This window comes from Podarcis cretensis (genome assembly GCF_951804945.1).
Source record: "Podarcis cretensis genome assembly, chromosome: 11".
NCBI lineage: Eukaryota > Metazoa > Chordata > Lepidosauria > Squamata > Lacertidae > Podarcis > Podarcis cretensis.
This window is the reverse complement of record NC_137180.1, coordinates 30,868,130-30,886,710: the sequence shown is the minus strand read 5'-3', so window position 1 is coordinate 30,886,710 and position 18,581 is coordinate 30,868,130. Positions and strand designations below refer to the sequence as shown.

At 41.4% G+C, this 18,581-nt stretch overlaps 1 protein-coding gene across 4 annotated transcripts in view; it reads left to right on the top strand.

Annotated features, from left to right (window-relative positions):
* Positions 1 to 18,581, top strand: part of ADGRV1 (adhesion G protein-coupled receptor V1) — a 241,486-nt gene that overhangs the window by 116,443 nt on the left and 106,462 nt on the right. For all 4 annotated transcript variants that reach the window (XM_079995244.1, XM_079995245.1, XM_079995246.1 and 1 more), the window contains 9 exons: positions 889 to 1,006; positions 1,802 to 1,973; positions 3,851 to 4,093; positions 5,693 to 6,100; positions 6,647 to 6,831; positions 7,263 to 7,500; positions 8,576 to 8,715; positions 9,837 to 9,997; positions 13,020 to 13,120. In XM_079995244.1, the coding sequence (XP_079851370.1) occupies positions 889 to 1,006; positions 1,802 to 1,973; positions 3,851 to 4,093; positions 5,693 to 6,100; positions 6,647 to 6,831; positions 7,263 to 7,500; positions 8,576 to 8,715; positions 9,837 to 9,997; positions 13,020 to 13,120 (1,766 nt within the window). The remainder of the gene's footprint in view (positions 1 to 888; positions 1,007 to 1,801; positions 1,974 to 3,850; positions 4,094 to 5,692; positions 6,101 to 6,646; positions 6,832 to 7,262; positions 7,501 to 8,575; positions 8,716 to 9,836; positions 9,998 to 13,019; positions 13,121 to 18,581) is intronic.

Below are 18,581 nucleotides of genomic sequence, written 5' to 3'. Positions count from 1 at the left end.
CTTTATTGAGGTTCAGTTTCCATTTCAAAGCCGCAGCGCGTAGCTCTACGTCTTAAACCCTAGACCGGTGAAGTCCCGTCTGAATCTCCTCCCCTCTGACACCAGTTTAAGATCCTAGCCCTGCTCCACCTTTTCCGCTGCTCTCTTCTCCTCTGGGTCCTCCTGCCCGCTGGGGCATTCCCCTTTCTGGAACTCCTCTGACGCTGAGTCGCTTAGCTCCTCCCCCTGCCTCCGGCGGGCTTTAGGACCCGGTTCCCAATCCTCATTCTCTGCTGTCCCACGCTCCTGTACATTTGAACTTGCCTCTCGCGCCAACCCAGTGACCTTCCTCCTGACCGTTACACTACTTCTGTCACTGCTTCCCTCTTCCGGGATACTGGCCGGATCTGACCTCCCCTCCGTTGTCTGACTCTCCGATGGAGGCGTGGTCAGCCCTGACTCCTCTCCTCTCCCTGCTGGGGGAGACGCTACTCCCGATACCTGTGACTCTTCCCCCCCACTATGCTCTGGTGGGGAAGCTGGTCCTGATTTCCAACTGCTGCTCTGGGAGTCCCCGCTGGCCCCTTGCTTCTGGGGTGTCCCCCTTGGGACCCCTCTTGCCCTGGCCACCGGCGCCCCCTTCTGTGAATCTTCCAATTCGCTGGAGAGGCTCATGGAATCTCTCGGGCCACTGTCATCTTCTCCTACGCTGCCCTCAGATTCTTCCCCTTCGCTCTCCATCTCCCCTCTTCCCTGTGCTTCTGCTCCTGAACCCCTGACAATGTTATAATACCTTCTCATTCAGATTCACAAAGATATTTCAGGTTCTGCATGAATTCTTGAATAATGGAACATTGGTTGGCAAGTATGTGCTTCTCAATAATTCTGGATGACCCATTTCTCACCCAGGAAGTGATCTTCAGAATGGAATTCTGGGATTCAGCGAAGAGGCGCAAAGTGGCCTCGTGCTTGATGAAGATTCTGAAAAGAGGGAGGTGCAACTCATTGTTACCCGGCAACCAAACAGGTGCAGGCCACGGCTGGTAAAAAGGGCTGTCTCCACATGCTGTAATGTGTGTTGTTTTGAAATCAAGGAAACTGCCCTGAGCAGAAGAGGTTCTCATGGAACTTTTATCATAAATCTTTGGCTTTCAGATGCTCTAATAGTTTACTGCAATTTGGCAAACTTGCCTCATAAATTTAGAATATGATTTAAGTCAGTCAGTCGGTCTACCAGAACTGAACAGAAATGAGAGAATTAAACACTCTACCAACCTAACTCATATACATAATAGCTGAGATGTGAAATTAATTTCCTTGCTTTTTGCACACACTTGTGATTTATGGCTTACTTCACTAAGTAAGGTGCAATGGTCAGCTGATTAGGGTTGGAGGTTGTGGGTTCTGGCCTTGCTGCCATCCATTTTTAAGTGGGAATCAAATCAATTGTGCCGGTGGTATTATTGCTATCATTCATTCATTCATTCATTCATTACCCACTCTTGACTCTAAAGCCCCAGGATAAGTTACAGCATCCAGCTCAAAAGCAGCTAGATTTTGTGCTATACCCCATCCTGGGACCTTAAGGAAGAAGGGCAGGCAACATATACAAATTAAATCCAGTTGGCTCCTGTAAGATGTATCAGAGCAGCTTTAGGAAGTAATGCCATGAAGAGAACGTCTTTCACTTTCTTTGAAACATTTTGCTGTGCAGTGTTACATTTGGAATGCAGGAGAAAATGTGGGTGGGTTGACTTTGGTTTTCCGAACGTCTGCCTCTGTTGTTGCCTCTGTTGTTTATTCTGGTTTGCTTTGTTGATAGGGCTTTCGAAGATGTGAAAATCTCCTGGCGTGTGACCTTTAACAGAACATCTGTTGTCCTGCAGAAGGATGGCACGAATCTGGCAAATGAACTGCTGGCTGTCGTAGGAGTCGCCACTTGCAAGGCTGGACAAACAAAATGCACAATTGTTATTGAGATAAAGCCTGATAATGTGAGTACTGGTTATTTCAGATTGGCTGCTTAGAAAGACGGCATGTTTATCTCCCCTCACTACCCCACTCAGGTCATAAAAAGAAATAGGGTGTAGCAAGGGGAGGTGCAGGGGAGCAGGTGCTTCCTTGCTGCACCATCAGACTATCACTGAGCTACTGGCCCTGAAACACCATCAGCTCACACTTAGGAAAGGGTCCTATATACTGGGTCTTCTTTGTCATGTTTTCTGTGCAGTGACATCCATGAAATTCCACACATGTACACAAATAACTTTGGAAAATTCTAGAGCTTTAGCCATTGGACTGTTGCTTGCCCCAAAGGGAAGCTCTTGGCTAGCTAGCATGCATACCCTATAGAATGAGATGAATACCTTTCCAGTCAGTTTTGTTCCACCATTCTTATAGCAGCTTCCAGGATTGCTATCTAATCTTGTAAAGTTACCTCACTTTTTGAAATTGGTGCCCATACTGTGGCCAAACAGAAATGTTTATGGGAAATCTGCAAGCAGGATTCAAGCACAGAAACACCCTCACCTCTTGTGGTCCCCAGCAACTGGTATTCAGAAACATTATTGCCTCCAATCATGGAGGCAGAACACAGGCATTGTTGGTCGTAGCCATTGAAAGCCTTATCTTTCATCCTCTCTGGAAGTCTTTGAACTTAATGCTCAAAGACATCCAAGCTACACTCCAGAAAGTAAGATCTTTGCAAATCCTCCTTTCTTGCTTTCTCCCTGAGTACTGCCTTACTGCCCACAGTCTGCCTATTTGTGCTGGGAGTAATAAAAGGTAAAGGTACCCCTGCCCGTACGGGCCAGTCTTGACAGACTCTGGGGTTGTGCGCCCATCTCACTTAAGAGGCCAGGGGCCAGCGCTGTCCGGAGACACTTCCGGGTCACGTGGCCAGCGTGACATCGCTGCTCTGGCGAGCCAGAGCCGCACACGGAAACGCCATTTACCTTCCCGCTGGTAAGCGGTCCCTATTTATCTACTTGCTAGGTTGGCAGGCACTGGGACCGAGCAGCGGGAGCGCACCCCGCCGCAGGGATTCGAACCGCCGACCTTTCGATCGGCAAGCCCTAGGCGCTGAGGCTTTAACCCACAGCGCCACCTGCGTCCCTATTTGTGCTGGGAGTAATAAAGGCTACTTATTTAGCATGTGATTTAAAGTGGAATTGTGGACTTGAAACATTTTTGCTGAAAAATCAGAGATCATTTGACTGCAATTTGGGGGCAGGATGAAGATTGCATATCAGATGTATCCTCCAAAGCCATGCTTTCATAGATTTATAGGGAGCTGAAATGCTTTCAAATATCAATATGTAGTAGAGAATATTTGTCATCGGATTTTTTTTTTTTACATGCACTTTCATGTACAAGTGCCTTAAAATCCATTTCATTTTGAAAATTGCAACATTTGGGGGATGTTTCATGCCATTTTCTTTTAAGTGCATATTTAAACCTTGGAGAGAATCATACTTTGAAGCCAAGGATGAAAGGACATAAAAGTAGTGCTTGTTACGATTGTTTCAAAGGAGGGGCTCGTTTACTTTCCCAGGCTTGGGATGCTAACTGCAATTACTCTCCTGCCAATGTGTGATATGAATGGCTTAGATGAGAGATGCACAGGAGATCCTGGAAACAGTGACCTCAGATTCCAAAGAGCTGCTGTATATAAGATGACAGACATATTCACGCAAACTGTTTTCAGGACCAGCCTGTCTCAGAAATCTTTGTGGAGCTGATCCCTTGATTTGAAATGCATGAAATACAAATGTATTCTCTAATAGAGCAAGACACGATTCAAAAGCACATTTAATGGTGTTCCTTTTGGCATCAGTATTTACAGAGTTCTGAGTATCCTTTTGATTTTCAGGAACCTGAATTTGAAACCTATTTTTTCGTGGAGCTCTACGAAGTGGGTGCAGGAGCAGAACTGAACCACAGTGCCAGATTTGCCTACATAATAGTCCCAGAAAGTGACTCTCCTCGGGGTCTGATCTACTTTGCTGTGGGGTCTCGTCTGGCTGTGGCCCATAAGAAGACCACTTTAATTAGTCTTCAGGTGATTAGAGATTCTAGCACAGCACTTGCCATCTCAGTTGGCTACAGTACTCAGGTAGGACTAATGCACGAAAGTATATACTATCTTCATTTCTTCTCTAATGAAAAGAAAAACGTTAGCAGGTGTTTGCTTTTTGCAAAAGTTCTAGGATACAAATTACAGCAATAGCATGCTGCAGCATGGATTTCTTCAGGGCTATTTTCCTAGAAAAAGAGGTGCCGGAACTCACCATGAACACCTCCCTTGTTCTCTTATAAATGGCAATGGCGTCCACCTGAGAGGTGCCAGAACTGAGTTCCGCTTGTCCCAGCTGGAAAAAGCCCTAGGTTTCTTTCCCTTATTATTGGATGGTAAGATAGCGACTGTTGCACATCATCCAGGACCTTCATTGCTAAGCTGGGGCTTGAGCTGAGGTCTCCCTAGTCTAAATCTCATACTTCATCAGCTATGCTATGCTGACACTTGCAAGACTTTATTGTGACCTATGTCTCACTGAGCTCAGTTGTAGTGACTCTCTTGATTTTGAATGGGAGCATTTTGACTACCATCAGGTTTACCACTCAGAGAATGAGTTTGATACCAACCTATAGGATGATGGTCTGATTCAGTGCAACATAGTTTCAAATGTTCTGCTTTGTTTATTAAGTGTCCTTGAGTTACTTCTGCACACTTGCTTTGTCGCTGTGTGTGCTTTCTGGAGATACTATATTATACAACTGTGTGCATGCTAGGAGAAACAGCATTTTCACGGTGTCATGACACTAATACATAAGAATCAAACTATGAAAATTGCAGGTTGATGATCATTTGCCTCATTTAGAGCACACACTCTGCAACCTCCATGGTCTTAACAAGCATGCATGGCAGATTGCCAAAGCATGAAGGAGATTAGGGAAAGGAAGTCAAGTAGGAGGCAGGAAGAACAAGGAATTTGCCTTGAGATCCTTATCCCATTCTCCTCTTGCAAATAGTTTTAGGTGGTTTTTTTATTATAAAAAAAAAATCACTCCCCACTTCCTTCATTCTTGCTGGTCTCACTGAGCCATCTGAAAGGGGCAAATAAACAGTTGTTTCTGCCAATAACTGACAGGCAATGACTTTGTTCTCTAACATGTCAGTTCTCATAAGTAACTGCACTGGTTTACTTAAGAAAGAATAGGCAGTTCTGTTTGGAACTGGTTTAAACCGACTGTTATCCGGCATGGCTGAATTATTACAATTTTTAGTTGACCAGGAAATGTACTTTGTTAATCATCATTAAGAGCAGTGGCAACAGTTGCCCCCATACTCTGGTGGAGTATCAATGTTACACTTCCGTGCCAAGCTCATCAATCAAATCTTGCTAATCCCCATTCGACATGTGTTCTGGTCCTGTCTTTTCCTGACGCAGACCACACAGTTCAGAAAGATGTATTTTACAACCCAGCCTAACACGATACATCAGCCTCAAACCTAGCACTTTGTTAGAAATACTTTGCCAAACACATTTTCCAGCATCGTCCTTATTAATTTTATTTGAGGTCAAGATAAGAAAAAATGAAAAATGCATTTTAAAATGTTCATAATTTGAAGCAAACCTGGCTTTGCACAGTATTGCTTAATCCTTACCTAGAGCTTGCTTGCTTATTTATTTTTTTATTTATTTATTTTAAGGAGCTGATGAGACCTGAAGCTCTTGGCCGCATAATGATATCCCCAGCCATTTCTGGGCAAGATTTTGCCAGATCTGAAGGAACGTTGTCCTTTGCATCTGGGCAGAGAGATGCTGTTCTGGATATAACACTCACTCCAGATACTGGATCCTTAAATCCGTTTCCTAAACGTTTCCAGGCTGTGCTTTTCAATCCTACTGGTGGTGCCAGAGTTGATGACATCTATGGTATTGCCAACATCACCATTGTGTCTGATTCAAACTCTCAAGCAGTCTGGGGTCTGGCTGATCAGTTGTCCCAACCACTTGATGACATAATTTTGAACAGAGTCCTCCAGTATTTAAACATCAAAGTGGTCACAGAAAGTACAGAAGAGCAGCTGGCTGCAGTGATGCACATAATTGATAAGGTACATATGCAGATGTTCCTTTGGCCATGATGAATGGGCCCTAGATTTAGGCATGGATGCAGCAACTCCTTGGGGGATGTAAGCTAATGAAAATGATAAACAGCAGCCATGGCTCTGTGGGAGGAAATGTTGCTTTGATTCTGAAAAACAGAACTGACTATGAGTCTTCTGTAACAAGAACATACTAGGAAAGTATTTGCCAGCCTGCTTCTTATATGAAAGCTGTTGGTTCACATGCCCAACTTAGATAGTAAGTTGGGATGGGCAATATTGTATGCTGTGATAGAGCCAGTATTCAAGCCTGTAAGGGAATTTGCACTGGCCACTTGAGGGAACTTAAGGTCATGACCCTTATATAGGGGGGGAAATTAACTGTAATCATTGGGGTTCACCTCCAAATAATGTCTTTAGGATAAGAGCATTAGTTGGCTTTGTCTTGGAAAATCTTAATTCTAATAAACTAGTTTGGGTATGGAAGGAAAGTGTGATTGCTACCTGCACACATTGAATAATTTTTATTCTTTGACCAATTTTTTGTTCCCTAAGATAATATCTGAGGGGGAAAAGCAGGCACTCACTGATAAAAACCGAAGTCTCTTGTATGAGATCCTCTGTGCGCTTATTAACCCAAAACGCAAGGATACTCGAGGCTACAGCTTCCTTGCTGATGTTACTGAGAAATTTGCCTTTTCTCTTCCTATTGGAGTATTGTGTGGATCACAGGGTGAACGGTAAGTCTTTCCACATGAGCCAGGAATATTTCTGAAATTGAACTGGATGTTGATGTCCACTTGGAATTCTGTCTATGCGTAATAGCCCTGTGGGACTAGAGATCTTAATATGTGAAGTGAGCAGAGTAAGCTCTTTAAAAAATCTGGCATTCTATGAAATAAACAACACATGATTGTTTTATTCAAATGGATTGATATGATGAATTGATCATATGTCAAAATACAGCTCTTTTCCTGTCGTATTATCAAAACTTCTGCATTAATGCTTGGAGACATATTAGTAATTAATAATATATGAAAGATCCAGTTAATAGGCCAATAATAGGATGACAAAGGCATTAAGACAAGCATTATCCAGCACATGTTTCTTTCACAGGTAGCAAATGGCTTTTCCATTTCTTGAGCGTGTTGCTCCTTTTCTGTTTTAACAGAGGCAAAACCATCCTTGACCATTGCCCTTACATTATCATAATGGCCCATCACTGGTATCCACAGCAAATCAATGGACACAGATTTGATGGAAAAGATGGCGACTTCATTACAGTTCCTGAACATTTGTTGGAAGTTTCTCATTCTGAAAATGAAAATTGTAGGTTCATTCAAGTCACTGAGTATAGTAGTCAGCAATGGTTTATAATGGGTGACAAAGGAACTGCCCTAAAAAATAAGGTATGATTTTTATTTTTATTTAATTGTTTCTAATCTAAAAAGTTTAAAGCTGCTTATATGGAGCTGCCAGGAATCTCCCGCCCAAGCATTGATCATGTCCACACGCTCTTAGTTTTGCTGCTGCTATAAGATTAGTTGCTCCCTGCTTTTAAATTTAGACATGTGTTCAGGGTTTTTTTTAAGTGCTTAATATAGTTACCATTTGGAAGAGCAACCATATTAATCTGGAGCAGAATACACACAGAGACTATGGTTGTTCCTTTTTGTCTTTAGCGATATATTTGTATAGCATAATAGCCTTATTTTAGAGCAGGGGTTTTTTTTAATGTAATTGTATCTAAACAATAATTGACTTGTATGTTTGACCTTCACATGACACATGGCTAGATAGAGTTTGGCAGGTAGCCCCACCATACCAAGTTTGCAAGGGGCAACACAAGTTTGCAAGGGTTCTGTGCTTTATGGTGCCCATTCTTTGACTTTATCTACAAACAGTGAGACTTATGCCCCCCTCCCACAGCTCATACAACTTTGTGGAGGGGTCTTAATGTAGCCAACCCTGTGTAAAGTGACAAACCCATCGCAAATGTTATATAAATATTTTTTATGCTAAAAAATAATAAAAATATTTGGGGAGCGACTTGAACTGTTTGTTCGATTTATATATGCTTTATTTATGTACACATGGTTTGAGGGTGAACTTAGCTGGTGGTATTATGGACACTGGCTTCGTGGTTTAAGCCTAGTAACCATGGAGTGCATATTCATATTCTCCTGTCATACGACTGAGGTGGAGTTTGGGCTTCTCTCCCTTACAAAGTAGAGGAAGTACCAAGTATGTCAGTAGCTGAGCAGATACTTATGCATTATGAGGTCCCAGGTATGGTGCCCAGCAGCTTCAGGTAAAGTGTCTGAGGTGGTTTAGATGGGAAAGACCTTACCCTAAGTCTAAGACCTTGACAAAACTGCTGCCCGGGATAAATTGACTAGAGGTCTGGCTTTGCATATTTAGTGTACAAATGAGGATTCTGTGAGTGTTTTTATAGGAAATAAATCTCCACTTTGCCCATTTCAGATTTTTTCAATGAGTTTGAAGAGTCAGAGTCCTCTTCTACTGAAAGATAACAATGAGGTCACCTATCGGATTTATTCTACAGACAGCAGAATTGTTCCACACAAGTCTTTATGTCTCCTTTGGAATCAGGCTGCTGAAAGGTATATTTTCTCATTCTTGACTGCACTGAGAAGACTTCTGCCGGGAAAGGCAACCTAAAAATGATATATACTCATTTATATCTCAGGGAAGCATAAAAATGCAATGGTCTATTTAAAAGCAAATTCTTCATTAAAAAAGAAACATATTCACTGGCTTTGGGTAGGGGCTAATACTTTGAAATAGTCAAAATTACTATTCAGATTTAGATTATTTCTGGACCAGAATCTTTTCAATGCTCTGGGAACAAACCTGGTCTGCAAATGTTTGTAGAAAGCATCACTGATCTGTGTTGGGGTGCCAAGTAAGGGCTAATTTGGCACTGCTGCAGTGAGAGAGAAGCAAAATAATAATTGCCATTAAATTAACAATGAAGCCTACCCTATTCGATGGGGTAAGAGAGTACCCTGGGAAGGACTTCTGTAGACTTGGAGCAAGACTAAGTATGCCACATGGATCATTATGCCAGGCCTCAGCCTGGACCTGCTTAGGCTTGACGGGATCAGTGATAGCACACCAGAGCTTGCAGTCTCTTTGGCATATCAACACATATTTACTTCACCTGCTTGAGTTAATTTGCCAGGCCTCATATCAGCTACCTTTTTAGACTTTTTCTTGCCTGACAAGTTCTCCAAAATTATCAAATCCAAGAATCTGCCACCAGAATCTAACCCACCCGCCCCTAACCTGTGAGGTCAGACATTAACCTGATCAAATTCTATCCTTTCTTTTAAGAATAAATGAAGAGCTTACCGGATCAGGTCATCTAATATAGCATTCTGTTCTCACTGTGCCTGCAACAGGAAGCCGGAAAGTAGGGCCTGACTGCTTGTGATTCCCAGCAACTGGCCTTCAAAGGCCTACTGCCTCCAACAAATTTTGCATTGATATCCCGTATTCTCAGTCACTCATTACCATAGAAAATATTTCCCCTTGGCACATGTAATAGGTGCATTAACTCTTACTTGGGAGGAGTTGGAAGAGTATGTTATCCTTGTGATGGAGCCGTTTCTGTGCTCATAACTCAAAATATTCCACGTTTTGCTCATGTTTGTATTATGATTATTGATTTCCAGACTGAAGACTAATGAATTAACATCGTTGACCTTTGTTTCCTCTGTAGCTGGTTGTCTGACAGTCAGTTCTGCAAAGTGATAGATGATTCCTCAGATTACGTGGAATGCTCCTGTTCGCACATGTCTATTTACGCAGCTTATGCACAAACAGACAGCTTGTCTTCTTACAATGAAGCTTTCTTTTCATCCGGTTTCATCTGCACTTCTGGTCAGTTGATAACATTATTATTTTTACGTTTATGAATTGTGAGCTGATTTTTTAAAAGCAAATAATGCATAAAAAAAAAATGTTTCTGGAATGGACTGAATAGCAGAAAGCACATAGGCCATGATCCAAAGAGCTGCTTCAGCAAACACAGTGGAATTTTTGATTCTCCCCCCCCCCCGCCCCACCCCCGGAATCCCAGACCTCAATGCCTTATCACAAATGGCTTTTGGAACTCCCCTCGGTTTTTAAAAGAGATTTGTTGGTGCAGCATGGAGGACCAAGTCATACAACTCCAAACCTCCCTCGGGCACATGAAACTAGTTATGTGATTCTTTTGGATCCAAGACAAAATAAGCTATAACCCATAATCAAAGGAGGGCATGCCCAAATATAAAAATCCCAGAGTTCCTGCTCTCTTGAACTTTGAACCAAAGGGTAAAAATAAATCTCGGAGTCTTCTACTTAACAGGAACTAGCAACCTTTAGGCTCCAATCCTATATACACTTTACAAAGGGAGTAGGCTTTTGAGTCTACTTTTGAGTAGACATGCATAGAATCGTACTGGTTGAGTGAAATCAAAAGGAATCATATTTTGGTGAAATGATTCTACAGTTGTGCCAAATAGGCCAAAGCTTTATCTTTTGACTTCTAGACTTCTTCATGCAATAGGTTGTATTCTGTCCTGCTGTTCAGTGGGCAGTAGGAATGCTTTTCTTTGCAGAAAAGAGCCAGGTCCGGCAGAGATGCTTGCAATTTTCATTTATTCCCCTTTCCCCAGCAGCTCTCCTCTCCAGTTCTGATTACCCAGAGCAGATTTTGGGAGCACAGGAGGCTGCAGGGTGGAAGAGGAATGGGCAGAAATGGCTTTTCCCTCTCCCTCCTGACTTCTGCCTACAGAAGCATCCAGTTCACAACTGTGGATCCAAGACCTTATATTTTAGTTACCAGCCTAATATTTCTAAGTGTAACCCTACAAATGTAGCAGGCCCAAAATGAATATGCAGAGTAAAATCCATTGGCTGAAATTCAAATACATCTAGACACCAAATCTTATCCAGCCCAGCAGTTTGTCCTGTTTAAATAGAGTTGCCATGTTGTGAAGAGCGAAAAAGAGGACATGGAGACCCGTCACCTTCCATCACCGCGGACTCACACACCATATACCCTTCAACATTTCTCAGATGAAAATAGGGACATCCTATTCCACAACAGCAGCAGCAGCAGCAATAATAATTTAATTATTTGTACCCCACCCATCTGAATCAGTTGCCCTAGCCACTCTGGGCGGCTTCCAACATATATAAAAACATAATTAAACATTTAAAAACTTCTATATATAGGGCTGCCTTCAGGTGTCTTTTAAAGGTTACAAAAACAAAATACAATATGAAGATTCAAGCAGTGTGGTGATCAAATGAAAGGAGCAAAGCTTTTAGGGGAGAAATGGGGTGCCAAGTGCCCCAGCCATTTCCCCCACCCCAACCCCCAGAACTTCCTTTGCTAGGTTCTTCAGTCTGCTAAGATTTCAAGATGTATAAATCGGAACACACACACACACACACACACACACGGGGAAGGGGGCCTTTCCCTGACCTTACATGAGAGCTGTGTATTTTAACTTACATTCAAGAATTGTGTTTAGAGGTACCCAATGTGATTTGGTTAATCTCCGCACTAGCTATCCAATAGTCCATTGGTCTTAGACAAAGAACTTTTAATTAGAACTGAGAGAGCTTGGGGAGATCCTTTCTGAAGTGTAGGTAGGTTCCCATGAGGCAAGACACAATGATAACAGCAAGAACCTTTATTGAACTACATAACTACGAAACAGGGGCAAAGCAACTGCTTATATACATTCCTGGAAGCCTGGGCCACTCCCACTCCACACGTGATTGGCTGTCTACTCTTCTAAGATGCAAATCATGACTCAGAGTTCAAGGGCCAATGGCAGAGGCCCAAATCCTGAAATGTTCTGTGATTGGACATCATGTATCGAATCAGAACACAGGAGCTCAGAATCCTTAGTCCAGACTCAGGCTCAGGCAAACACAGACCACTGAATGCATAACACTCTTTACCAGCAAGCTCTCTTTCTTTTCTTAGGTCTTTCTAATATTGCAGAATAGAGTCAACCAATCAATGGATAATGCACTGGTTTGGGGTGGGGATCCTGGCATTGAGGCAAGCAGAGGAGTATATGGGAGACCCTAAAGCGAGGAAGGATGGAAGGGGAGACAGAGAGAAAGAGAGACCTGCTAAGGGAGATGCCAGCAGAGACCCCCTCAGGGAGTCTTTCCTGCCTGCTCATGGGCAGCTTACTGGGCATCAGCATGGCAAATAGCTCCAAGAGGTCTAGGTTGCAGCTGTTCAATCTGCCCTTATATGATGAGCCCAATCCCAACATCCACCATGCGGGTGCACCCTAGGGATAGGAAAAGGTTAAGAGTGACCCTTGCATGCACGCTTCCTGGCTCTGCTTGCAAAGCAAGTCTTTGTACAGAGAGCAGCAGGTGCATCCATAGAGATAGGAAAAAATAAAGAGTGATACTCATATGCATACTTCCTGGCTCTGTTTGCAAAATTCAAAAATTTGAAAAATTCAAAAAATCCACCCAGAATGAAAATTTATCCCTGAAAAAGAGGATGTGTCTGGGGGGAAAGAGGATGTATGACAACCCTATCCTATTACATTTGTGTGCTGCATAAAGGTTCTTTATTGAAACAGTCATTGTTTGTGCATGAATACATTCTAGCACTGAGAATTCCCATAAGGTATCTGTGACTCTCCAGGAAAAGGTAAACACTGTGAAAATATCTCAGGAGCAGGAGAGATGAAAGGGTGGCCTGGAGTTGCAAGCAGTGATGCAGTAACTTTGAAATGGGTCTTTTGAAATGGTCTAAATTAAATATATGGTAGATTGAGGTTCTTGAATATTTCACAGTTCTATGGCTACTTTATAATTTGGACTATTGCCAAATAACAATCTTAGTATAACCCATGCTTTTGTTTTGTTCAAACAGGTTTGATCTTGGCTATTTGTTCACACCTATTTTGTACCAGGTCTTCAATGTTTGCAGCTAAACTCCTTACACATATGATGGTTGCCTGCCTGGGTACTCAGGTAGGAACATGCTGAATATAAGACTATCAAAAGCTCACATTTATCCTGAGTCCCTGCTTCCTGTTCCCACATATGTTGAACCTGACTGTTTCTTGTGTGAGGGAAAGGCACCCTATGTATGATCAAAGGCACCCTTACTAGGTGGTTTTGCCAGTGTGCAAGCAGATTCTAGAGTACCGTTTATTTGTTGCAGCTGTGTAGAATCTTGAATCTTTTGATTGCACACAACAGTTATTTTGCTTTTTTGAATGCTATAAAAATGTGGGGTTCATGGGAATAGCTAATATTCAGATTCCTTTTTTTAAAAAAAATATTTTTATTGAGTACAAATTAGAAAACATACATATTCACAACAAAAGAAAATAGAAAAGAAAAAGAAAATACATCTAACCAAGGGAAAAAAATTAGAGAATATTTTGCCTCTTTTCATATTTACAGTTATTTATACCTCTATAAAATGCTATTCACAATAAAGCAGTGAAATGAAAGATAAGATATCAGAAAAAAGAAAAAAAGAACAAAGAAAGAATAAAGAAGTAAAAGAAAAAGATCATAGGTGAAAATTTTTAAAAGTAGATAAGTACTCACAATACATAGCTGTTCCCCATCTATATTTATATTCAATTGTATAATTTCATCTTGTCCTTATCTACCTTAAATAAAGTGTTGGGTTGTTGTTGTTTTTTTTAAAAAGACTTCCACTGTTTACCTCACGCGTTTTTAATAATCCATTTGTCAGAACCTCTGTTCTTCATATTTTCCCTTTGGATTTCCTTAATGTCTCACTTTGTATTTTTTATATTACGCACAAGATTATTCTAAACAGATTCCTTTTGAAGGGAATTTTTTTGGAACATTCTCCCTCACAACAATGTTGTGGCTATTTTTGCCTTATATCCTTTTATTCAATCCCCAGAACAGCTTACAACACCTAAAATCATGGGGGATAACTGTCTTTCTAAAAGGGGTTATCTGCTGCCTTAAATATGGCACTCCATTCTGAGCACAAGGATTTTGATATGGACAAAGAACAAAGAGCATCACGAAAAATGATCTGAGGACACAGCAGAAGGGATGAAGGAGCGAAGCCAGCTGAGCTTCTCAGTTATTTGAGCAGCTGGAAGACTCATGCCCACCCCCTTAGTTGTATTCCTGTAGGCAGGCATATGAGAGTTGGCTTATTGGAATGGACATAGAAGCTAATTATGTACAACTCAGATAAGTAAAGTGGTCTGTATCCTTAGCTTTGGATGAATGGTATAAAATATGTATGCACACCACAGCTATTTCACTAGAGATGTGAAGTCCCAATTAACTGACAGCAGCTATTGGTAAAGAAAACTGTATCTTATGTTTGAGCAGCTATGCTATTGAATTTGAAAAGTGAAATTAAGTACAAGAACACACGTAGAATACCTTCTAATACTAATACAATGTAATGTGTAGGGAAAGCCAGCCTCCAATGGAAAGGCAGATAATGGAGGACTCCCCCTCTGCTTGAAAAAGTATCATAGTATTATGAGGTAGTTAACATAACACTTCTGCCCCCCCCCCAAAAAAAAGCAAAAAAAGAGAAAATGATTTGGGGTGGGGGTGGGTTTACAGGTGCATCAATTTAATTTCTCTGTTGAGTAAAGTGGGTGACAAGGATCATTTAATTTAGAATTATTGCATAGAAGATCAAGCCTACTGAGGAAGATTTAGCATGGCTTCTGCAAAGGGAAATATTGTCTCTTTAAACCTTCCAGGCTTTTTTTTTTTTTTTTTAAGAATGTCAGCAAATATGTTGGTAAGAGTTAACATGGAGGCTGTGTACACATTAGCAGCTCAAAATGCAGCAAGTTTGTTTTCTTCTGCTGCATTTCAAGTCACATTGCATGTGGGTGCTGACCTTTAAAGCCCTAAATAGCCTCGGTCCTCTATACCTGAAGGAGTGTCTCCACCCCCATTGTTCAGCCCGAACACTGAGGTCCAGCTCTGAGGGCCTTTTGGCGGTTCCCTCACTGCAAGAAGCAAAGTTACAGGGAACTAGGCAGAGGGCCTTCTTGGTAGTGGCTCCTGCCCTGTGGAACAGCCTCACATCAGTCAAGGAAATAAGCAACCATCCTACTTTTAAAAGACATCTGAAGGCAGCCCTGTTTAGTGAAGTTTTTAATGTTTAATGCTGTATTGTGTTCTTAATATTCGGTTGGGAACCACCCAGAGTGACTGGGGAAACCCAGCCAGATGGGCTGGTTATAAATAATAAATTATTATTACTATTTAGTATTATCAGAGAGATGTAATGTTTGTTGCCTGTTGCGTTTTCCCTCATGCAAACTCCTGTTCATGAAACTGTCATCTGAGCATCTGCAATAGCTTTCTCAAATGTATACATCTTAGCATAACTGCAAAGTGAATGCTGCTTATGCTTTCCAAATTGGATAGCAGCTGGTTAGCATAGTACCAAAACCATTTTTAAAAATGAAAACAAAATTTAAGTAAAAAAATAAATATAGTGAAATGCCTTGTTTGTTAAGGGGACTGAACATGGTGTTCAACTGGTGTTCTTTAACCAATATTTCAGTTACATTAGTTTTAATGGGTTCAGAAGCAGTTGAGCAGGTATAACCTAAAATGACCATAGTCTAGAGAGTGACAAATTCATCCAGAGTCTCAACTCTCAGAAGCTTTTCTTGTGGTCAGCTGCTTTGATTAATCAGGACACATTTGCATCTGTTTATGTGCAATTCCTGTTCTTTTTAATTAAGTCAGAACAAGGAATGTTATCTGGATTGTGCCATTGTTTTCCTTTTGCAAATGTATTAAAGGAAGAAAAAAGGGGAAAACAAAAAACAAAAATATCAGTTCGCATTCACACTACAACAAATACAAATGCATGGATATATGCCCTCCAAATAGATATCAGAATGAATCTGGCGTGTATAGAAAGTACGTTCAAATGCAGCAAGGACATTAAGGTCTTCAAACTATAGTACAGTAGATGGTGCATATTTATCCTTTCAAGCTTTAAATAATACATCTCTTAGCAACCACAAGAGCTTGTAGAGTCTGTGTTTGCTGTCCTTCTGTTAATCCTAGTGTTACAGGAATATATTTTAAAAGTACATGATCACCTGCAAATATCGAGGATTTTAATTTGGATGACAAATTTGGATTATGTCAATTGTACTACAGTATGAAGCATGGCTTTGTTTTGAATTGTATGAGGCATACTAGTGAGTATGGAAAGTTGTACAGTCTTCATCAGGTTTTTAACTATTACAGATTCTATGGCTATGTTTCTATGAGAATACTTGAATTTACAGGTGTGGAATGAATTAGGCGGTTATTGTGGCATGTTTTATATTATAGATGGATATTGACTACCAAAACCTGCAGGTGGCAGTAAAACCTTTTTTCCCCTTCGTGCATAAAGAAGCCTGCATTCTGAGTGGAATATGTGATACAGTGAATTGGGAAGACAAATAAAATGCTAGTTTGTGGGGCGGGGAGAAGAGCTTCGTTCCACGATAATATGGCACACACATGATTTTTTTTTTCAAAGTTCTTTTTCCATGTGAGATAAGATGGTTGTTAATGAAAATGAATTCTCATATGCAAAAGCAAAGCCTGTTTTATGCTTTTTCTCTTGCTAAATATGCCTTGTTGTGAAATGTGAACTCTAATACAGGATCAACCTTGTTATTCAGTAGGCATTCTTTAAAGCGCAGAGGCTTGCATACTTGGGAACAACAAGCAATGCACTAAAACTTATCACATCTTGCTGATCTTCAGGGACCAAATATGGACATACCAGCACTCTGAACTAAGCACCTCTATTGGGTTTAGGGCACTATTCATAAACATTAATTCCTTTGAAAAGGGTACTAGACCTGATATCAGCATTTGAGGAAAATATTCTTGAGATTTATATTATTAAGTGGTCTTGTCTGCTTGTGTTAGATGATAAGATAAAAGGTAAGATAAAGGACCCCTAGACAGTTAAGTGCAGTCAAAGGCAACTATGGGGTTGCAGCCAAGGGAGCCAGCATATGTCCGCAGACAGCTTTCTGGGTCATGTGGCCAGCATGACTAAACCTCTTCTGGCGTAACAGAACACCATGACGGAAAACAGAGCGCATGGAAACACAGTTTAGCTTCCCGCCACAGCAGTACAGTGGTACCTCGGGTTAAGTACTTAATTCATTCCGGAGGTCCGTTCTTAACCTGAAACTGTTCTTAACCTGAAGCACCTCTTTAGCTAGTGGGACCTCCTGCTGCTGCTGCACCGCTGGAGCACGATTTCTGTTCTCATCCTGAAGCAAAGTTCTTAACCTGAGGTACTATTTCTGGGTTAGTGGAGTCTGTAACTTGAAGCGTATGTAACCTGAAGCGTATGTAACCCGAGGTACTACTGTACCTATTTATCTACTTGCACTGGTGCTTTCCAACTGCTAGGTTGACAAGCTTGTAATGGTAAGCTTGTAGGCAGGGGTGTTTTTAAAAATCTCTGTACATCAGTCAGCATATCTCAGGTCCTTTATAGATGATAATTAGTAGGTAATATCAGTTGGCACATGAGCAAATGTGAAACGACTTCTCCCCCCCACACACACAAAATTTGGGGGTGCAGAAGAGGAAAGGAGAGGAAAAGAAGGGGAAATCCCATTGGACAAGTGGAAACCATTGCATGAGCTGGCTAAAACCACCAGATGCAATGGTGGCTGATGTGCATTGGAGTGGTAGGGTGGAAGGCAGAAAGGCCAAGAGCAGATGGTACAAAAGCCAATGACAGGCAGGCAGAGCCAACTAATTGTAGTCATGCTCTCCATCCTCCTCCCTACTCAATTTTGTAATGACAACAATGAGACTAAGGCATATGATAGAATCATAGAATTGTAGAGTTGGCAGGGACCCCAAGGGTCATCTAATCCAGCGCCCTGCAATGCAGGAATCTCAACTAAAGCATCCCTGATAGATGACCATCCAACCTCTGCTTTAAAACCTGCAATGAAGGAGAGTCCACCACCTTCCAGTAGAGTGTGTTCCACTGTTGAACAGCTCTTACTGTCAGAAAGTTCTTCCTAATGTTTAGTCAAAACCTAATTTCTTGTCATTTGAATCTATTGGTTTGGGTCCTACCACCTGAAGCAGCAGAAAACAAGCTTGCTCCATCTTCCATGTGGCATCCCTTTAGATATTTGAAGATGGCTATTATAGCTCCTCTCAGTCTCCTTTTATTCAGGTGAAACATACCCAGCTCCATCAACCATTCCTCATAAGGCTGCTTCATACCGTTTCCTCATATAATCGTCAAAACTACATTAAACACTATTAGTTAACTGGTGAAATTAGGATATTCTTCTTCCGCTGTCTTCCTCAGACATATAAATTCTGTCCATATTAACTCCATGTGAATGCCTTTGATGGGGTAAAATGAGCCAGCATGTTTGAGATACTGGAATGACTTGTTCATATT